The 23,289-nt window shown below is 50.4% G+C and overlaps 1 protein-coding gene across 2 annotated transcripts in view; it reads right to left on the minus strand.

The window, feature by feature from the left end:
• Window positions 1–23,289, minus strand: part of PHIP (PHIP subunit of CUL4-Ring ligase complex) — a 2,330,659-nt gene that overhangs the window by 498,826 nt on the left and 1,808,544 nt on the right. For both annotated transcript variants that reach the window (XM_086926531.1, XM_086926532.1), the window contains exon 33: window positions 18,828–18,903. In XM_086926531.1, coding sequence (XP_086782657.1) covers window positions 18,828–18,903 — 76 coding nt within the window. The remainder of the gene's footprint in view (window positions 1–18,827; window positions 18,904–23,289) is intronic.

Here is a 23,289-nt window from a genome sequence, read left to right on the forward strand (position 1 = left end):
CCCCCTTTGCCCTTCTTGGGTACCAGAAAGTAGTGGGAGTAACAACCACGTCCTACTTCTGGCCCAGGAACGCGCTCGATGGCCCTCTTGGCCAAGAGGGCCGAAACCTCCTCTTGCAGAAGTAGCAAGTGATCCCCCGACACACGGTGGTATTGAGGTGGCATGGATGGAGGGGATGACTCGAAGGGGAGGGAGAAGCCCCTTCGGACAATTTGCAGCACCCACCTGTCCGAAGTGACTGTATGCCAGTGGGAGAGGTGATGGCGAACCCTGCCTCCCACAGGCGTCACATGGGCCTGAAAACTCGGACTAGGAAGGTTTTGAGGCAGGGGCTGCTGAGGGAGGTGTGGACTGGGCTCGCCGCTGTCCCCGACCACCGCCACGGCGGTTCCCACGTCCGCCACCGCGTTGCTGGACATTCTGCGGCGCGTGGCTGACGGTACGTGGTGGGGCGCCCCTTCCGTGGCCACGAAAGGAGCGAAAGGCACCCGATTGCTGGCGTGGGGCCGTAAGGCCCAAGGACTTGGCCGTGGCCCTGGAGTCCTTGAAACATTCCAGCGCATGGTCTGCCTTGTCGCCGAAGAGGCGACGGCCATCAAACGGCATGTCCAGGAGGGTGGCCTGGACATCGGCCGAGAAATTAGCGGACCTCAACCAGGCGTGGCGTCGAACCGCCACTGTCGTTGCCATCGCCCTGCCCAGTGAGTCCGTAGTATCCAGTCCACACCAGATAGAAAAGCGTGCTGCATCTCGGCCGTCCGCCAGGGCTTGGCTGAGTTTAGCCTGGACCTCCTCCGGGCATCTAGGCAGCACCTCCGCAACCGTGTCCCACAGGGTGTGGGTGTAGCGGCCCAAGAGACAGGCGGTGTTCACAGACCGCAGCCTTAAGCTCACAGACGAGAAAACCTTCTTCCCGAACTGTTCATATCTCTTGGATTCCCTGTCGGGCGGGGCCGACGGGAATGCGGTTTGGGAGTTAGAGGCCTGGATGACCAGACTCTCGGGGTGGGGTGGGTGGACAAAAAGCATGGGTCGCCCGGTGCCGGGCGGTAGCGTCTGGCCACGTTCCTGTCCACAGGCGGGCCTGTGGCGGGCTTGGACCAAGTGCCCAGAAGAACGTCACACAAGGCCTCATTGAACGGCAGAAGGGGCTCCGCGGAGCCGGACTGCGGTTTGAGTACCTCAGTGAGGAGATTAGTCCTCACGGCCGCGACGGGGAGCTGAAGGTTTAGGGCCTTAGCTGCCTTCGTCAACACTACGCTGTAAGCAGAACGCGCCTCCGAAGCCACAGTCGGGGGCGACGTAAATCCAGTGTCTGGCGAGGTGTCAATACCACTGGCCTCCCCAAGCTCATATGTCCAGTCCTGCTGTGACTGGCAATCACGTGCCAGAGGGTCCTCGGACCCCTCCCACTGCTCCTCGTCACCTGGCTCCTGGAGACCAGGATCAACAGCCAGGGCCTCCTCGTGGAGATAGAATTCTCCAAAGGCCGTCGGAATCGGCGCCCAGCGGCGCCCTTCCGACTCCTGAGTAGGACCGTAGGAAACATTGGGGGCGGCAACCACATCGGCTGCCGGGGACGACACCTGAAGGGACGGCGCCGGTGAGGTCGTGAGGTCGACCGGCGAGGTCCCGGATCCGGAGCCGGATCCAGCGAGGTCGCGCGGCGCCGGGACCGAAGCACCCGACGTCGTCAGGGCCGAAGCGCCCGACCCGGAAGGACCTCCAGACGGAGCCGATCGGCCCGAAGGCGCCACGGGAACCGACTGGGGAGGGAGGGCCCTCATGGCCATGAGGTACCTCTCGACCTCCTCCTGCGACACGCCGTGCTCAGGGACCCGAAGGTGTGGGGCAGGCGGCGATGCTTGCGACTCCCGCGGAGCCGCGTGGGCGGTGTCGCCCGAGTCCCCGGCCGCATCGTGCGAGCGTCGGGGCGGGTCGGAGGATCGATGGTGTCGCTCCGACCTCTCATGCCTCTTACCTGAGGACTTGGAACCAGGCGATCGGTGTCCACTCCCGGAACGTCGATGACTCCGACCTCGCGACCTGTCCCTCGACCTCCCGTGGGACCGGGACCTGGAGCGGCGCGGGCCGACTGCCTCAGCTCGAGACGCTTGCGGGACCGCTCCCGCCTAGCCTTCGACGTCAGGGCCCGGCAGTCGGAGCAGGATCGATCGTCGTGGTCGAGGCCTAAGCACTTCAGGCACCGGCGATGGGGGTCCGTGACCGACATGAGTCGGCCGCACTTCGAACAAGGCTTGAACCCGGGCATCCCTGGCACCGATAGTCGAGACAGTCGACTAAAGAGAAGATCAAAAAGGATCAAAATTTTCAGTCAAAAAGTGACTGGGGGTAGAGCTTCTTCCGGATCTGCGCTAGCTGGCGCGGAAAAAAGAAGAACTGACGTCAGCGCGCATGGGCGCCGTCTAAGTACTCCGACGACGTCATCCCGGCGCTCACGACGCCGACGACGGACGCGGAGCCGCAGACGACGCCTACCGGCGCGCAGGGGTATTGCTACGCAAAAGTTTCCGGATCCAGTCTGATGCCTGGGGATATTCTAAGGTAAGGAATCTATCACTAACGTGTCTCTTTCAGATAAGACATTTGTCACAGTTGTTGTGCATTAACGGCATCAAATATATCAGGTCGTACAATTGTAGATATTTAAAATAATATTTGAAACATTAAGACAATTAAAACCCTTGAAGGTTCAATTACCATAACATATCTATTGCCCAAACCCTCAAGGGTATATTGGGTCGCTCACTTTTGTGTACCGCATACTGGTAAGAAGCATTTTCCATTCGAGGCATATAAGCTCTAGATTGTATACTTGTGCATAGACTATACAGCAGTTACCTCCTAAGCGGTGGCTACCTGTATCTGTTGCAGTGGTTTGAAAAAGTGTTCGTAATACAGCCTGGCCCACACCAGCTTGTTGTTTTGCCTGCATATCTACACAATCGTGTTTTGTGAACATGTGTGGTGTAGACCAAGTTGCTGCTTTGCAAATGTCTTCTAGGGGAATGTTCCCTACGAATGCCATAGATACCCCTAGTTTACGTGTGGAGTGAGCCCTAGGGGGAATGGTTAAGGTGCGTTTGGCTTTGGCATAGCATATTGGGATGCATTTAACAATCCACCTTGCAATCCCTGTTTTTGAGATAGGATTGCCTTTATGTGGTGGGGAGAAAGCCACAAAAAGTTGTTTAGTTTTGTTCTTTCAATCTAGTAAAGTAATGCTCTTTTTATATCTAGCGTGTGAAGAGCCCGTTCTGCTACAGAGTCCGGAGGAGGGAAAAACAATGGGAGTTCTGCAGACTGGTTAAGTAGAAATTTTGAGTTAGTCCTAAGAATCACTTTGTTATGATGGATTTGTAGAAATTGTTTTTGTATGGTTAGCGCATGGAGTTCACTGACTCTTCTGAGAGAGGTGATCGCAACCAGGAAAGCTACTTTCCAGGTGAGAAATTGTAATTGCATTCATGCATAGGTTCAAATGGGAGACCCATGAACCTGGTAAGTACCACATATAGGTTCCATACTGGAGAGGGTAGAACTCTAGGTAGAATTATTATTTCAAGTCCTTCCATAAATGCCTTGATAGCTGGTACCCTAAACAAAGACAAGTGTTGTCTGTTTTAGAGATAGGCTGCTACTGCCGCGAGATGTAGTCTAATGGATGTATACTCTAGGTTACATTGTTGTAAATGCAAAAGGTAACAGATGATGTCTTGAATAGAAGCATCTAGTGGGTTGATTTTGTTATTTGTACAGTAAATTACAAATCTTTTTCACTTTGCGGCATAGCAAGCTCTAGTGGTAGGATGTCTTGCCTCTTTAACGATGTTCATGCAGCCAAAGTCTGGGACTTCAGGTGCCAGATCGCAGGGTTGAGTTGACTGGGATCTGCGTGCATTATCTCTCCGTGGTTCTGAGAGAGCAGGTTGGGTGAGAGGCGTAACTTTTGATGAGGACTACTTATCGTTCCACGAGGGTTGTGAACCATCGCTGTCGGGCCCATGTTGGAGCAACCAGGATCATTGTGAGTGAATGCTGTTTGAGTTTCCGAACCACTAGCGGAATGAGGAGAGGCCGAAAAAAGTAAGCAAATTTGCCTGACCAGTTCATCCATAGCGCATTGCCTTTGGACAATAGGTGTGGATACCTGGATGCAAAGCTTGGGCATTTTGTGTTTTGGTGTGTGCGAACAGGTCTATTTCTGGGTGGCTCCACATTTGAAAGAATGGAAGCAGAACTTGAGGATGAAGTTCCCATTCGAGGATCTGCTGTGTTTGGCAAATGAGTAGATCCGCAATTTGATTGTGTACTCCTGGGAGGTATTCTGCAAGGAGATATATGATTTGCGGAGTGGCCCATCTCTGTATGCTGTGGGCAAGTTGTGAAAGATGCAGAGTGTGTGTTCCACACTGTTTTTGTATGTAGTATATTGCTGTCATGTTGTCTGTATGGACCAGGACAGCTTTGCTTATGAGGTTGAGTTGAAAAGATTTTAATGCTAGAAAGATCACCAACAATTCCAGGTAATTTATGTGGAATTGTTTTTGTTGAGGGGTCTATATGCCCTGAATGGTATGGGTTTGAAGATGAGCTCCCCAACCGGAGAACGATGTATCTGCTGTTAGCACTACCTGTGGAACCAGGTCGAGAAACGGCCGCCCTTTGGAAAGGTTTTGTGTGTTCCACCACTGCAGAGAGTGATGGGTTCGGTTGTTTATCAATACCAGATCCGTTAGCTGACCTTGAGCCTGGTTCCACTGACGTGCCAAACACTCTTGTAAGGGACGCATTTGGAGTCATGCATACGGGAAGATAAGAATGCAAGAGGTCATCATCTCAATTAGCTGCATGAAGACTCGCGCTGGTAGCAGAGGGTTGAGGCTGAAAATGTGCTATTAGAGCTTGTATGGTGCCTATCCTGACTGGGTTGGGGTATGCTAGAACTTTTGAAGTGTGCATTGTAGCCTCTAGATACTGCTGTATGTTGGACAGATGGAGATGGGATTTGGTGAGGTTTACCGGGAATCCCAAGTCGTGAAGCAGTTGGATTGTTTTGTGTGTGTGTTGCACACAGCCACTGTGTGACTTGGCTTTTATGAGTCAGTTGTCCAGATAAAGGAAGACATGAATGTGCTGTCTTCTTAAGTGGCTGCAACTACTACGAGGCAATTGGTGAAGACTCTGGGTGCTGTAGTCTCCCTGAATGAGAGGACCTTGAATTGGTAGTGTTGACCATCTAAAACTAACCTGAGATATTTGAGGAGAGCGGGGTGAATGGGAATATAAAAGTAGGCATCCTTTAAATCCAGAGTGGAGAGAAAGTAGCCCTGTTGAAGTAGTGGGAGCACCTGTTGGAGAGTGACCATGTGGAAGTGATCCAACAATGTAGAGCTTTAGTGGTCTGAGCTCCAATATGGGCCTGAGAGAACCATCCTTTTTTGGAATTAGGAAATAGAGGGAGTAAACCCCTGTGCCTTGGTGAGGCAAGGGAACTGGTTCTGTTGCATGTTTTTGTAACAGAGAGAGCCTCTTGTTTGAGAAGTGTTAGATGTTCCGAGGACATTGGACAATGTTTGGGAGGAATGTTTGGGAAAAGGGGGAGGGGGGGAGAGGGGGGGGGGGGGGGAGAGGGGGAAGAGGTGAGTTCCAGGTAGTAACCATACTGGATAATTTGTCTTACCCACATGACTGTTGTGATTGAATTCCAGTCCGTGAGCAACTGTGAGAGACGTCCCCCGACAAGAGTGGGATGATCAGGGCGGGGGGGGGGGGGGGGGGGGGGGGGGTCGAGAGCAGGGAAGTCCATGTTTGGTGGTAGGGGAGGTGCGGTTATTAATGCAGCGACTTCTTCCCTTATCATTGTTGCCTCTGTAGCCTCCACAAAAGTATCATTTGGAGGACGTTTGAGTGGGGCTCTTATAGGACGAAGAGGGATGTTTGAGCCAATGGTTTTGGAGCCAGCTCTGTAGAAGTAGCGGCGAAAAGAGCCTCCAGGGGAAGGGAATTGTAAGGCCTCGATGGACTTAGCAGTTTCGTTTCTTGTTCTAAAGATGTGTCAACTGAGGGCCCGAAAAGATGCTCTTGATCAAAGGGACGATTTAGAATAGCAGATTGTACCTCTTCTTTGAATCCGAGACTCAGAGCCAAGCATGCCTGCGCAACAAAACGCTAGTGTTAATGGCACGAGATGCGGTATCAGCCGGGTCAAGCGCACATTTAATTGAGGTGTTTGTGATCAATTTTGCCTCTTGTATAAGGTTGTTGGCCTTGTTTGTACTGGTCAGGAAGGTGTTCCACAAGCTTTTCAAGCTAGTCATAGTGAGCCCTGTCGTACCTGGCCAATAAAGCTTGGGCATTGGCAATCTGTTAATGATTTGCAGCCTGTGACACAATACATTTACCAGATGCGTCTATTTGCTTAGACTCCTTATCAGGAGGGTGGGGGGTCGCCTGTACTCTGTGAGTTTGCCCTCTTGCGTGCATTAGACACCACAAGAGAATCCAGAGGGACCTGACCTTTATTATAAATTGGGTCATTGGGAGCAGCCTTCTACTTTTTATCTATCCTGGTGTTTAAAATTGTGGCTCTGACAGGATCCTTAAAAACTTCGGGGTATGTTTGAGCATGCCTTTTAACATTGGCAAGGTGTGAGTGGACTTTGAGAGAGTGCAAAGGTTTTAAGTAAAAATCATCCCCCAAGGGATCAGGAGGTAACTGTGCCCCGTGGTATTGGGAAGCCCTATTGATAAGTTGCGCAAACCCAATATTGTCATCTGGTGTTGATGGCCTAGATGGATAGAGGTCCGGGTCATAATGTGGGTCGGGATCTGTGTTGTATTCATCCAAAGGGTCTACCTCGTGTGGGATGGTATGTACATCATTCCCATGTGGATCTATATTCCCACCCCCATCGGTATGATCATCCTCAGTATATCACACGTGGAGAAGTGTGGCTCAGGGGTTAGAGGCGGCAGACCCGGAAGCTAAGATCGGCCCTGAACCAGGGTTCAATTCCCCGCCTCGGCGGGTCTTGGGCTAAAAATTCCACAGACTCGATAATTCTCGCTCCGGTGCCTTCTCGACTCATGGGTTCACACTCTGCGACTCTGGGCAATAGCTTGCTTAATCTCCACAACGGCCCCTCGCGGCGGGATGCCTGGCTTTCACCTTGTGGATACCCTGCCGGGGCTATCTCACAGGGGAATACCAGGACGGGTTCCCTAAGCAAGCGCCGGGACACCCACTGCGGGTAGCTGTGCGCTATATAAGCTCAAATACATTTACATTTACATTATATGATGTTTTAGGTGAAACAATATGTTGTGGGGAGTGTGGTGGAGAAATGAGAAGATTTGGATCAGCTGGAGGAGGAGAAGGAGGTGGAGAGGTGTTAGTACTCCTCTCCTTTCTTTTCAAGGGGATTTCAGATTCCTCTGAAGTGTCCAGTTTCCTCTTTTTTCGAGGCCTGGTGACGACTTTGCCAGTTGCTGGATCAATAGAAAGTGTTTTTTGTTTTTGATCCAAAAAAACAGGTACAGTTGGCCTGGGTAAAATATATTTTTTCGGTGCCGAAGATTTTAGGTCAAAATGTTCTTTGGACCAAGTCTGAGGCTTTCTGTGGGGTCTTGGACTCGTTAGGTTTTTTTTCAAGGAGTGTGTGACTCCAAGACTTTTTTCGGCTCAGACTATTTTTTCGGCTCCGAAGATTGTTTGGGTTCCAAATGTTTGTTTGGTATGTTTTGACGCCGAGGGCTTTGGCGTCAAGGCTGTCTTCGGTGTCGACGAAGAAGAGTGTGGAACATATTTGGTCTTGAGCTTAGGTGTCGAAGGTGATTTTTCGGCACCGGAATGGGGTTGATCAAGCCCGAGCCGGAAGGTTTACCTTTAGGTTTCATAGCCGTGCCGGGGCGTCTGAGACATGTAGGTTTGGTTTTGGTTGGGAGAGTGGTTTCGGTACTCACGGACCGCTGAGCCGGGGTGACTGTTTCGTCTTAGACGTCGGAGTCGGCAGCTTTGGAGCTTGAGATGTCTTCTTCATCACCTTGTTGCTCGGGCTGGACATTGGTATCTGCTCGGAAAATGTCGGGAATCGAGCTGCTTCCACAGACATTTCGTGACATCGAGCCCGACAATCACAGATGGTTTTCTTTGACCTGAAAGATGAACAGGCCTCACAGTTCTTGTCTTCGTGGTCCAGGGAGAGGCAGAGGATAAAGACCTTGTGCAAATCAGTGTGTGGGACCACACACTGATTTGCACAAGGTCTTTATCCTCTGCACTGACCAGCCACAGCCATCATGCCGTTGGGAACTTAGCACAACACCAGGGGCATTTTTTTAAAGGAGTCCTTTCCATTGACTGCAAGCGTGGTCGGCGCAGATAGGCCCAAAGGCCCGCGTTGAGGATCGAGGTCGAATTGTTTGTTTTTAAAGATGTGCGTCGAATAGGAAACGCAATCGAGACAATACCGTTGAGTGGAGAGAGATTGCGGGTCAAAGGGAGATTAGAAACTAATATTGACCCGGAGCGCAACAAATCCCATCCAAACCCGATGGAGGGAAAAAACAATCTGGAGATGGAGTCTATGCCCATGCGCTCTATCGTCCTAAGGAGGAATCACCTACCTCGTGACTACAAAGACTTCATGCAAGACGAAAACAAAGTGCAAATAGCCAAGCCCAACACCAGATGGAGATCTATGCACAAGTATACAATTTACAGCTCATATGCCTTGAACATCCATGTTATGATACGCATACAGGGACAGAATGGGGGTGGAGAACAGGGGTGGCTGGAACGCCCTCCACCAAAAGGGACACAATACTACTAGTGTTACAAGATAAGTCATATGACATGCCCCTCTAAATCCAGAAAGGAAACACATTTGGCGCTGATATTAAGGACTTTTCAAAGATCCATGACAGACATCTACAGAGCTGTAACAAATTTAAACCAATGTCGCAATATAATATAATAACTTGTGTGATTGCAGGCTTGGGGTACAAAGGAGCACTACAATCGGAAGCATATGGGGCAGGAAAGGGAAATGCTGTAAGATAAACAAAACAGGGCAAAAGACAAGTCCAAGTTTTATATGAGGTTCTCATAAGTTTAACTTCAGTAACACCCAGCTCACATGACGCAAGATTTCTAGAAATCCACGGTACAAGATGTGATTATATTTTCACAAATGATATGCAGCAGTGCTAATGATAACTGCTGAATCTATGTTAAAATATTAATTATGAGCTGTTACAAATGGAAACAAAGTCTTCTAACAGGACTTGTGTGCAGGAGGATAATCACTTCCCATGGGTTTCTGATCAATTCCAGAAACCCTTGCCACACCAACGTGTAATACAAGACAACAATGACTCCCTCGGGGGAAGCTTTAAAGCGTATGCTTCCTAACATAACTTTAGAAGCACTAGCTTTAAAGTTTCACCTGAGGGAATCACTGTTGTCTTGCATTACTGTATACCCAGGTTAACAGGAATACTGCTTGGCCTTTATTTTAGCACCCTAATCACAATGTAAAGCAACTAATAAAACAAGGTCACCTGTTGTCTTCCTATATCAACTAGGAAGGGCTCAATGCTGTGATCCAAATAACAAAAGGAGCATTCAATGAGGTCAGAAAACAACCTATTGTGCTAGGACTTTATTTACTCTCCTACCGATTGTTGTTCCCTGTCTATGTTGTGGCTTGCGTCCCCTTCCTGCCGCTGGTCCCCCTGCGGCCCCTCCCCCTGACAGTCCCCGCTCCAGCCTCCCAGCTGCACGTCCCGCCCCCTTTTCCCTATTTAATGGCAGCCGCTGCTGGGGAGAGTGGGCAAGACCTCTGAGCTCTGGTCTTAGGCCTGCTCTCTCCCCCCAGCAGCTCCGCTGTGTGTTCCTCTGCCGCTGACCCCGACCTCCACCTGGTAGGTGTTCGAGCCCACAGCCGGTCCGCTCTGTGCCCGGCTCCGCTTGGTCATTGACTGTATCCTTGGTTGTGTTTTTGACTTTTGTTGTGCTTGCATCTTTGCCTCTTGTTGTGCCTGTAGTTGTGTCTTTTGGTTAATTTAATTCTGTTTTTATTTTTAACTCTGTTTACCCTTCTACCGAGCGTTGTGCCCTGTCTCTGTTGTGCCTTGCATCCCCTTCCTGTCGCTGCTGCCTTTGCGGCCCAACCCCCCGACAGTCCCCGCTCCTGCCTCCTAACTGCACGTCCCGCCCCGTCTCCATTTAATGTTGGGTGCGCCGCTGGTGCACCAAAGGAAAGCCTATTTGCGCCCACCCGCCACCGGACCGCGACCAGCGCCAGGAACCCTGGATCTCTGACCATCCACCGCTGCGAGGCTACGGCCCTCCTTGCACTAAACCCCAAAAGGCAACACAACTGCCAGCAGGCCACCCTGAACGCAACCCACAGCCAGTTCTCCTGCCGCCAAACCTTCAGCACCGCCCCAGCCGCCAACTCCGCCAACGCCCTAAGAGGCAACCTCCTCAACTTGCGTTCCATGCACAGACACACTGTAGAGATCTGGAACCTCCTGGAGACCCTCTCATCCGGGTTCGCCTTCTTTACAGAAACCTGGACCAACGCCTCCTCCTCCCCTGACATCGCCATCCCCGACGGATACATGATCCAGAGGAAGGACCTCCCCAACCACCCGGGAGGAGGACTCACCATTGCGCACAAAAACTCCCTCTGACTCTTCACCTCAAGCGACACCTTCCCCATGAAGGAACACCTGCACTTCCAGATCCAGATAAGCCCCATCGCCACACTCTGTGGCACCCTCGCCTACACACCCCCCGGACCCAGGTCTTTTTTTGCCGACTCAATCACCAACTCATCGCACCCCACGCCATTGCCTCCATGGACTACATTCTCATTGGAGACCTAAGCTTCCACCGCGTCAACCACAGTGACCCCAACTCCACCACACTCTGGGACAACGTCGCCAACATCGGACTGGACACTTCCTCGTTGACAAACCCAAGCCGCTTAAACCTGGCCCTCGCGCCCCAGAACTTCATGCTTAGATCTCCATCTCCGCAGATAAGCTCACCTTGCTACAGAACTCCGACAGACAGCGCCCCAGGAAAGCCGCCTGGTTCACTACTGACCTCCAAGAAGCCAGACGCACCTGCAGACATCTCAAGAAGAACTGGAGAATCAACAAGACACCTGAAACTCACCCCACCTACAAGAATGCCATGACAGAATACCCACAACGCATCAGAACCACCAAAATCCTCGCCAACTCCAGCAACTCCAAGGGACTCTTCAGCGTCATTTAAGAATTCACCAGCCCCACAGAGAAGCCACGGACATTACCCCTTCCAAGGATCTCTGCAACAAGCTCGAATTCTACTTCCACTGAAGATAAAAAACCTCTATGACAACTGCAACGACCTAACACCTGACTCCGCAACCATCCCGCCTTCCAGCAACACCAGCCAGCTCACCATCTCCTTCTGGACACGATCATGACCGAAGAGACCACCAGGACCATGAAAGGCATCCACTCGGGGGCCCCCACAGACCCCTGCCCACTACATATCTACCACAGACCAGCCACAGCCATCATGCCAGAACTACGACGCACCTTCAAATCCACTTTCAAGACGGCACTTTCCCCAAAGATTGGAAATGCACAGATGTCAGACCCCTGCTCAAGAAGCCCACAGCAAATCCCCTGGACCTCAACTACTACTAGGCCATCTCGCTCCTCTCCTTCGCGGCAAAAGTTGTTGAGAAGACTGTCAATGCAGAACTAACAAGCTTCAATTAGGACAACCACATCCTTGACCCTTCTCAATCAAGATTCCGCAGCAACCACACACTGAGAGCAGACTGCTACCTTTTCTCTCCGAACCCACAAAAACAACTACGGAGTGCCCCAGGGATAATCTCTCAGCCCAACGCTCTTCAACGTATACGTGGCTCCCCTCGTCGCCATCGTCAGACAGCACGGCCTTAGAATAGTATCCTACACCGACGACATCCAGCCTCCCTCACCAAAGACCCACCAGACACAACTTCCAGGAAGGAATGCAGATCGTTGCATCCTGAATGAGCAAGAGCTGCTTGAAACTCAACTCTGAGAAAACAGAAGTCCTCCTTCTCTGAACCACCCCAGCAGCATGGGACGACAACTGCTGGCCAACCGCCTTCGGCAGCCCCCGACCCCCCAAAGACCACGCGAGAAACCTCTGCATCGTACTCGACTCCTTCCTCTCCATGAACTGACAGGTCAACGTTGTTGCCTCCAGCCGCTACAACACCCTCCGTAAGACGTTCAAATGGATACCCCCATACAAGGAAGACAGTCACCCACCACTCATAACCAGCAGACGAGACTACAGAAATCAAGTCTCTACTCCGCAAGCTCCAAGCAATACAGAACACCGCCGCCAGACTCGTCCTCTGCATCCCCCAACACTAACGCACAAGTTACTTACCTTCGGTAACAATATATCTGTAAGAAACAGTAGTTAGTATTAGATTCCTTACCTTAGAATATCCCCAGGCGTCAGACTGGATTCGGAAACCTTTGCGCAGCAGTACCCTTGCGCGTCGGTAGGCGTCGTTTGCGGCTCCGCGTCCGACGTCGTTAGTGCCGTGATGACGCCGCCGGAGTACTTAGACGCCGCCCTCGCGCGCTGACGTCAGTTCTGATACACAGCTTTTCCGCGCCAGATACGCAGAGCCATGATAGAACCAACACTGGTGCCATGAAACTAGGGCCCGGAAAGGGGATGACCTTAACCCTAGATATCGGTTCGCAGAACGGGGAGGATGGGTGGGTCGGTAAGGAATCTATCACTAACTAATGTCTCCTACAGATATATTGTTACACAAGTAGTAACTTGTGCATCTGAAAGAGACACGTTAGTGAAAGATTCCTTACCTTAGAATAGATACCCCAGTAATACCAACCACGGTGGTGGGTCTGCGAACCAATAATCACACCAGAAAGTCCTGGAGGACGGAACGGCCAAAGAAGCCATCCCTCCGGACTTGACTGTCCAGGAAGGAGTGTCTTGCGAACGTGTGCAGCGAGGCCCACGTAGCTGCCTGGCAAATGTCCTGTAAGGGGACTTCTCGGCCCAAGGCAGTTGTTGTTGCCGTGGCACGAGTGGAATGAGCCCACAATCCAGCAGGGGGCTCCTTTTTGGCCGTGGAGTAACATGCCTGAATACACAAGATGATCCACCGCGAAATGGTCCTCTTGTGTACCGCCTTTCCCTTCTTCGCGCCCACGTAACCAACAAAGAGTTGGTCATCCACCCGGAACTGGCGTGTGCGATCTATGTAATAAGAGAGCGCACGTTTTGGGTCCAGACGGTGGAGCATCTCTTCCTCTTTCGAGGGATGCGGAGGTGGAAAGAAGGTGGGCAAAGTAATGGACTGCCCGATGCGGAAGGCCGTGACAACCTTGGGCAGAAAGGAAGGTCTTGTCCGCAACACAACCTTGTCCGGATGAACAGAGAGGAAAGGTGGAGTAGAAGAAAGAGAATGGAGCTCACTCACTCTCCTGGCAGAGGTGATGGCAACCAGGAAAGCAGTCTTCAGGGTCAAAAGACGGAGAGGACAGTTATGGAGCGGCTCAAAGGGAGCACACATTAGATAAGTGAGTACAAGATTCAAGTCCTGTGAGAAGTTGGCCTGATATATGATGCTCACTAGTTCTAGTGATCACCTTGTATCAGTCCAAACAACCCTTATGGTGATTGGTTGTAAAGTCAACCTTATAGACCAGCTATCCTAGTAGCGTGGACAAGAGCAGTCTTTAGGCTAAACTCTGAATGGCATGTGAAGCCAGCTGTATTACAAAATATAACCCTTTGAATACCAAATGAAAGGACACCACACAGGTTGTTATGAAAATAAACAGTTATTTATTAACTAACATACACCTCTGAACTCTTTATGAGGTCAGAGGGCTAAGCACATGATAATACTAAAAAGGAAATACGAGTTCGCACAATATTTACAAGTGCGCCTTAGGGGCATGACAAACCATATACTCAAAGCAATGGAATGCGAGGAAAGAGAATACTGTAAGGAGATCCAGAGGCTGGAGGATCGCTGGGACTACGCTACAAACTAGGTAAGTAAGGGGCAGGAGGCCCATGGGACTCATGTGCAGAGTTTAAACTCTCACGCGCGATGCGTACCAACGTCTATGGATGCTACCGTTTAGAAAGTTAAGGATTCAGGTCGAACCCGGCTGGACGGAGGGAAAACAACAGTGGACCTAAACACTAGGATAGTGAACACAGACTTCAGCACCTAGAAGCTTTAGTTACCTAGCCCACAGGCTGCAGGTGCATAGGGCTGAAGTTGCGTCGGGTTTGCTGCGTTGATCCCGGTGATGCCTGAAACAAGGAGTTGCTGGCAGGCAGCCAGATGGAGGAGTCCGGTGGTTCCAAGGATGGAACTGGGAAGAAGAAGTCCTGAAAGGGAAGGGGACAGAGTCTCGATCACTAGTCAGTGATGGTGCTGGAACCAGGAGGGAACCAGATGCTGTCGCCGCGTTCAGGTGGAAGAAGGGTCGCTTCTCTCTGTAGCTGCGCGGACCAGGAGCTGTTCTTCACGACCAGGCTGGAGGCACGAGCTGTCCCATGTAGTCTGCTGCTGTTGGCGGTGTTGGATCGTCGATCTGGTCAACAGGCCTTGGCTAATGCAAGCCACGCGGTGGAACAAAGATGGCGTCTGGTGCGGACCAGGAGGGTCCGGGGGGCTCCTCTTTTACAAGGAAGCAAGGGCCAGTCTGGGGGACCAGACCAGCAGTGGTGAAATCTTCGGATCGTCGTCTCGGAGGTCACTGGCCAGCCGGCAAGTGACCAGACAACAGGATGTGCAGCAACCAGGCAAAAGGGCCCCGCGCAGATCTCGTGGATGCTGGGGGGCTGATCTTTGGTGCAGGAGCTGCGTCGGTGTGGGGCTTCTCAGACCCCAATGCACTCACTCGAGGATCCCTCGGCGGTCGTGCTGGAAGCGCTGTGCAGGTTTCTCAAGATGGCCGTCTCCACGTTGCTCGTCGCACCCACGGGTCCCAGCTGTGCTGTGGATGTGGGTAGAGGTCAGAGAGGTCTGGAGGTCCGGGTCTTGTGGAGCTGGGTCGTCCGATTCCGGGATGGAAGGACTTACAGCAAACCGCACATGAGCTTGATGGTGCCTGCGAAGCAGGATGGTCCCTCCCTGACCATTGCGGAGATTCTTCAGTCTTCTGGAATCAGGAGGTCGAAGGTCAAGAGTTTCTTCGTGGAAGTAGTCAAGATTAATCTGATCTGGAATGGGACCAGCTCCTACCTTTATTCAGCTAAAGGGGGCTGCACTACGACTAGGTCCCTCCTCTGGGTGGGACCAGGAAGGGGGGGTGGTTACACCCCCTTTCCTTTGTCCGGTCTTGCACCAGCTCTGGGGCTGGAGTGCCCCAGGAACTGGTTCTGACCGGTGAATGCACAGGGCACCTTGTGTGCCCCAGGCATGTCTCATTCCTTTGAGCCTTGTCCTACCTAATACACAAAATCCTGTCTGGGGTGGTGCTAGCACCTCCCAAGGCAGGAAACCCTTTGTCCGAGCTTCCCTCACTGGAAGGACTCCCAGCAGCAGGAGGTCAGACTTGTGTCTGTGGTGGCAGCATCCATTTTGTGATGCTGAGGCTCGAGTTAACTTTAACATGTTGTGTCCCTCTAGAAGGGTGGAATGCTACCCCCGTCGCCAGAATTGGCGAGGGGGTAGTATTACCATTCGTATGCCACCTTACTCAACATGTTTTGATAATGCTATACCAAAGTTAGCATTTGACCGCGAGGTTCATAATGCATTTAAGAGTATATGGTATAGCGTTATCATGGAACAGCTATTAGGACTTGGTTCCGCAACCTGCAAACGGGCTCAGCTCATGCCGGAGCACCATCTCACATAATTCCAAGCACTCTGCCTTCAGGATTGATAAGGCCTGCCAAAGGAGTGACTGATCGGAATATATGTGTCCATTTTAGGGTTAGATATAGGGATACTATATCTAAAGCAAAGGGTGAGTGGAAACGGCGTCTGGAGTGGACCAGGAGGATTCGGGGTGCTCCTCTTTTGGAAGGGAGCAAGGGCCAGTCTGGAGCAACCAGACCAGCAGCGAAGATTTCGCAGTTCGTGGTCTAGGAGGCCACTAGCCAGCCGGCAAGTGACCAGACAACGCGTCGAGCAGCAAACAGGCAGAAGGGCCCCACGCAGATCTCGTGGATGCTGGAGGGCTGGTCTTCCGTGCAGGAGCTGCTCGGGGTCTGGGCTTCTCAGTCCCCAAAGCACTTGGACGAGGATACCTCTGAAGTCGTGCTGGAGCGAAGTGCTGCTTCTTTCAAGACGGCCGGTCCCACGTGTCTCGTCGCACCCACGGATCTCAGCTGAGCTGCAGATGTAGGTAGAGGTCGGAGAGGTCTGGGAATCCGGGTCTCGTCGGGCTCTGAAGTCTGGATCCTTGCAGGAAGAAGACAAAGGGAAGCCGCTGGACGCTGATGGTGCCTGCTTGTGCAGGGTGGACACTCCTTGCCCACAAGGGAGATTTCTTCAGTCTTCTGAGGAGCAGAACGTCGAAGTCAAGAGTTTCTTCTTGTAAAGTTGTTCAGGATAATCTAATTTGGAATGGGACCAGCTGCTACCTTTATCTGGCTAAAGGGGGCTGCACTACGACTAGGTCCCTCCTCTGGGTGGGACCAGGAAAGGGGGTGGTTACACCCCCTATCCTTTGTCCGGTCTTGCACCAGCTCTGAGGCTGGAGTGCCCCAGGAACTGGTTTAGACCGGTGTATGCACAGGGACACCTTGTGTGCCCCAGGCATGTCTCATTCCTTTCAACCCTGTCCTACCTAATACACAAAATCCTGTCTGGGGTGGTGCTTGCACCTCCCAAGGCAGGACACCCTTTGTCCAAGCCTCCCTCGCTGGAAGGACTCCCAGCAGCAGGAGGTCAGACTTGTGTCTGTGGTGGCAGCATCCATTTTGTGATGCGGAGGCTCGAGTTAACTTTAACCGGGGTTCACAGTTACATACATGTCGTGTCCCTCTAGAAGGGTGGAATGCTACCCCCGTCGCCAGAATTGGCGAGGGGGTAGTATTCCAATTCGTATGACATCAAAACATGTCGAGTAAGGTAATATTATACCAAAGTTGGCAATAACCGCGAGGATTATAATGCACTTAAGAGTATATGGTATAGCGTTATCATGGAAACAGCTAAAGGACTTGGTTCCGAAAGCTGCAGACAGGCTCAGCTCATGCTAGAGCACCATCTCACATAATTCCAAGCACTCTGCCTTCAGGATTGATAAGGCCTGCCATAGGAGTGACTGATAGGAAAGTATGTGTCCATTTTAGGGTTAGATATAGGGATACTATATCTAAAGCAAAGGGTGATTACACCACCTTGCCCCAGCTGATTGATCAGCCAGTTGTGTCAGATTTGGATGGCCAGCCAGGGGTGGCATAATACATGCTGCAGCCCCTGGTAGGCCCTGGGTGCACCTATGCCCTGGGTACCTAAGGTACACTGTACAGGGACTGATAAGGTGACTCAGTATCCAATTGGATATGCACCTAAGGTACATGGTTGTCAATTTTAGAGAGAGCACAGCTAGGCTGTGGGTCTGATTAGCAGGCCCACAGCCAGGGAAGTCGTAAACCAGTGAAGCAAAAAGCAAAATTCGGGGGTGACCATAGGATTGCAGACACTACTCTCCTACAGGCACCGTCGGAGTCGATAGATTTCGAAAAATTATCAAAAAGGATCGAAAAAGTTAGTCAAAATTTGACTAAGGGTACCACTTTTTCCAGATCTGCGCTTGCTGGCGCGGAAAAAAGAAGAACTGACGTCAGCACGCAAGGGCGGCGTCTAAGTACTCCAGCGACGTCATCCCGGCACCGATGACGGAGCCGCAGACGACGCCTACCGACGCGCAAGGGTACTGCTACGCAAAGGTTTCCGGATCCAGTCTGACGCCTGGGGATATTCTAAGGTAAGGAATCTAATACTAACCTGTTTCTTTCAGATACATTAGTCAACACCTTCAGATCTCCACTGGCTTCCCATCGAGAAGAGAGTCACCTTCAAGATGCTCACCCACACCTACAAATGCATCGATAGAATCACCTTCCACATGATCCAAAAGAAGCGTCCGATCCGACAACCTCGCCCTCGCTGAGACCCCATGCACCCGCAGAGCCAAAGCAGGGGCAAGAGCCTTCTCCTACATCGCGGCCAAGAACTGGAACGAGCTCCAGATTTACATCAGACGCGCCCCATCCCTGAACACCTTCAGGAAGGCGCTCAAGATCTGGCTCTTCAGGTGAACACAATTGCGGTCCCCCCAAAACCTTAAGACCCTCACGGGTAAATGGTGCGCTAACAATCTCCATGATTGATGATCGTATACAGGGGTTACGATATGACTTAAGTAGTGACAGTTAAAAGAAAGATGAATTCAAAGGTACAAGGCACCTATGCAGCTCTCTGACCAAAGATGCTCAGGTGTTCAATTAAGGATAATTAATAATCTTTCAGATCTGCTCTTTTTTTATGGGACTATTTTAAGACATGCAGTATCTAATAGATTATTGTGCATCTAAGCCAAAAATTTTAAAAAGCATATTACACAGAACATAAACAATCAAGCCAGAGCTTTCATTAAAGATGTATTTTGAGATTTAGAAAAGGTTTTACTTTGAGGCCTATGTTTCTTTTATTTACAATATGTGTCAGGTTTTAATGTCAAAACACAGTAGATAATACCAATTTTCGAAAGATTACCTCTTCGTCAGAGTCTGACAACACTTTCTTCTTCATGCTGTTGTACAATGGAATTACATCATAGCATGTTTGGTCCCTGAAATACAAAGAAAAGCTTGCCACTTACTTTGCCTCTTCTGTTGCTCAATTGCTATTAACTAGGTAATGTGTAGATAAATCTTTATCATACATTTCAAGATTCAATACATTTACTTATTCTAGAAAATTATCTATCTGCTACTGTTCTATCCATAATTCTAGTCTGAGTCAACGATTGTGTACAATGTTTGGAAATCATGCTAATTTAGGGACACTGATAGAAATCTACAAACTGACCCCTAAAGGTGGTAAAGGATGAGGGCTTCAGTTCTGCCTCAGATTTGCACAACTCTTGATGCCAGGACAGATATAAAGTAGTACAAAAGTAATAATTTCAACATAAATATAATACTGTTTGCCCGAAGATACTAAAGAAAATATACTTTTAACAAGAGGCAATGCAGAAGATTTACAACAACACTGCAAGAAAATTTGTATCCATGACAGGGTTTTCAAAAACAAGTCTCTTCCGATTTTAGAAGATGCTCCTTTTCATGAATCACTTACAAAGCTTCATCACATAACGAGGTGGGACTGGGGTAGTTAGTCATTCACCAAAACATTCTTCTGAACATACTCAAATTGTAACTCCTATCTCACCTCCATAAAGAGATAATGCCTACTGAAGATATGAATTGAAAAAGTTGACACTTGGCAGATGTTAAGGGAGGAAAACCTTTAACGCCTTAACCGCGGTGGCAATTCCGCTGCGGTGCGGGCGTTCTAAAGGGTGGACGGGGCTGCGACGGCCAACGGTCATTCGCAGCACCAGGGAGTGAGTGCTCCATCCATTTCTCTGGACCAATGAACTCTCAAACTATTAAGGACAAGACAAAAAACTAGTCATCGACTCTGAAAGGCTAAGTCCTCTGCAAACAGAAACTAGAACTTGAGAGCCTGAGGTTCCATACAAAGTATGCAAAAGAACAATTGATCGAAGGAATGCTGGACAATGCAAGCATTCATCCCCAGTCACAAGGATCTGGGTTTAATCCATCCTTTTGCTCACCACACCACCCCAGTTTGGACCCAGCCATATACAAATCAGTCTTGACCCTGTTCTTTATGGTAACAGTCCAGCCCAAACTGCCAAGCCAGGTCCTCCCTGGACCGGAAACAAGCATCCTGGGACCGGTTTCAGGGCATCACCCTTCATCAGCCAGGCTAGCTTGAATCCAGTGGCGTCGTGAACACAGGACCCACGTCTGGGCATACCCTTCCCACTTAGGGTGACATATGCAAAAGAAAATTGATGGACGGAATGCTGGACAATACATACTAAGTAATCATGCCTCAGAAAAGTAAAGATGAGATGGAATCAAGAAGGCAGGAAGAAAAACTATATGGAAATGATGGAACTCTGGCAGCAGTGTTGCTAAATATCAAGGCTTAACATTTAAAACTGCTCGATCTTGATTAAAAAAAAAGTAGGGCAAAAAGCATAAAGAGCATACTATTAGTTTACCTTCCTGGCAGAAGTAATAGCTACAAGAAGAACAAGTTACTTACCCTCGGAAATGTCTTCTCTGGTAAAGACTATCTCGTCACAGATGCATTACCTTTGAATTATCCCCAGGAAACAGACTGGACCCAGACATTTTCAAGCAGGCCCCCTGCATGCCAGTAGGTGGCGTCGTGCAGCTCTGCCTTGGCCACGCCACAAGTGACATACACGGGGCCTACAGAGGCGCCCCCTCGGCCCGCTGTTATTAGCTTATTTTCACGACTTTCCACACCAGGAGGGAGGAGCCATGACAAACACTGACCACTAGAGTGAGTTGCTATGGCCCTTTGTAAGGAGAAGCCCTCACTCATTAATCAGATCATAGAAAGGGGAGAATGGCTAAGGAATCTGCAGATAGAGTCTCTGCCAGATAAGGTGTTACCGAAGGTAAGCAAACCGTTCATCAAATAGAGACTTCTAGCCGCAAATTCCCTACCTTATAATAGATACCCAAGCAATGCCTCTCTGGAGGCTTGTCTGCACACCCACCTTAGACCAGAAAATCCTGCAGGACCGAACGGGCAAGTTGCTCATCCAGACGAATTTGACTGTCAAGGTAGCAGTGCTTTTTGAACATGTGCAGAGGAGCCTACATTGCAGCCTGACAGATGTGTATAACTGGAACTCTGCAAGCTAATGCATTGGTCGCAACTTTGGTTTTGGTAGAATGAGCATGCAAGCCCTCAAGGTTATTGCTTTTTGGCTAACGTGTAGCAGAATTTTATGCAGAGCACAATCCATCAGGAGATGGTTTGTTTCTGCGCAGCCTTCTTTTTGGTGGTCCCAACCTACCCTACGAAGAGTTGGTCATCTACCCAGAATTCTTTTCTGCGTTCAAGGCAGAATAACAACGCTCTTTTTGGAACTAGAAGGCTGAGTCCTTAGAAGAATGATGAATGTCAAAAAAGGGTAGGAAGGGTGTTCGTCTGTCCTATGTGAAAAGGGGCGACTACCTTAGGGAGCAAGGAGGGACGTGTACGGGGAACCAGTTTTTCAGGAGAAAAAGTTATTTAAGGTGGGTGGATCAAGAAAGCCTGCAATTTGCTGACCATCCGAGCCAATGTAATGTCCACCAGAAATGCAAGTTTGACGGTTAATGTGAGAAGTTGGCCTGATATATGATGCTCACTAGTTCTAGTGATCACCTTGTATCAGTCCAAACAACCCTTATGGTGATTGGTTGTAAGTCAACCTTATAGACCAGCTATCCTAATGGTAGCATGGACAAAGCAGTCTTAGGCTAAACTCTTTTGGCATGTGAAGCCAGCTGTTTTACCACATATAACCCCTTGAATAACAAGTGAAAGGACACCACACAGGTTGTTATGAAAATAAACAAGATATTTATTAACTAACATACACCTCTGAACTCTTTATGAGATCAGAGGGCTAAGCACATGACAATCTCTTAGGAAAATCACTGTTAAGTTGCACAAATTACAATGGTGCCCTAGGGGCACGACAAACCATATACTAAGTAAGTGGAATGTGAAAGTCGATAAAAGGAATGGAGCTGTCCAGAGGCTGTAGGATCGCTGGGACCACGCTATACTAACTCTAGGTAGGAAATAGGAGGCCCACGGAACGCGTGTGCAGAGTGTGAACTCACACGCGAGATGCGTAACAGTGTCTATGGACAGTACAGTTCAAGAAAACGGTGAATACGGACAATCCTGACTAGGTAGAACTAAAACGACTGTGAAAATGGACACTAGGAGAGTCAAGCTACCCTTGAGCACCGAAATGCTCGTGTTACCTCACCCACAGGCTGCGGGTGCATAGGTGCCAAGTCGTGCCGGGTTCCTGCGTTGAAGTCAATGGAGCCTGGAAGAAAAGATGCTGCAGGCGATCAGGAGGAAGATGTCCGGTGTGATCCGAAGGTGGATCAGTGAAGAGAAGAACCTGAAAGCAGAGGGGACAATGTTCATAGTCACTAGCCAGTGACTGGAGTGGAACCAGGAGTGGAACCAGATGTCGTCGTCGCGATCAGGTGAGAGTGGACGCTTGTCTCTGCAGCCAAGTGGACCAGTTGGTGTCTTCGACGACCAGGATGGAGGCACGAGCTGTCCCATGCAGGCTCTTGCTGTCGGCGGTGTCAGCCTCGGATTCGGAGTCAACAGGCCTTGGCAAAGGCAACCCACGCGGTGAGTGGAAACGGCTTGGAGTGGACCAGGGTGTCCGGGGTGCTCCTCTCTTGGAAGGGAGCAAGGGCCAGTCTGGAGCAACCAGACCAGCAGTGAAGATTTCAAGGTTCGTCGTCTAGGAGGTCACTAGCCAGCCGGCAAGTGACCAGACAACGCGTCGAGCAGCAAACAGGCAGAAGGGCCCCACGCAGATCTCGTGGATGCTGGAGGGCTGGTCTTCGGTGCAGGAGCTGCTCGGGGTCGGGGCTTCTCAATCCCCAAAGCACTTGGACGAGGTGACCTCAGAAGTCGTGCTGGAGCGAAGTGCTGCTTCTTTCAAGATTGCCGGTCCCACGTGTCTCGTCGCACCCACGGATCTCAGCTGTGCTGCAGATGTAGGTAGAGGTCGGAGAGGTCTGGGAATCTGGCTCTTGTCGGGCTCTGAAGTCTGGATCCTTGAAGGAAGCCGCTGAACGCTGATGGTGCCTGCTTGTGATTTCTTCAGTCTTCTGTGGAGCAGAACGTCGAAGTCCAGAGTTTCTTCTTGTGAAGTTGTTCAGAATAATCTAATTTGGAATGGGACCAGCTCCTACCTTTATCCGGCTAAAGGGGGCTGTACTACGACTAGGTCCCTCCTCTGGGTGGGACCAGGAAGGGGGGTGGTTACACCCCCTATCGTTTGTCCGGTCTTGCGCCAGAGCTGGGGCTGGAGTGCCCCAGGAACTGGTTTAGATTGGTGTATGCACAGGGACACCTT

This window comes from Lissotriton vulgaris, chromosome 6 (genome assembly GCF_964263255.1).
Source record: "Lissotriton vulgaris chromosome 6, aLisVul1.2, whole genome shotgun sequence".
NCBI lineage: Eukaryota > Metazoa > Chordata > Amphibia > Caudata > Salamandridae > Lissotriton > Lissotriton vulgaris.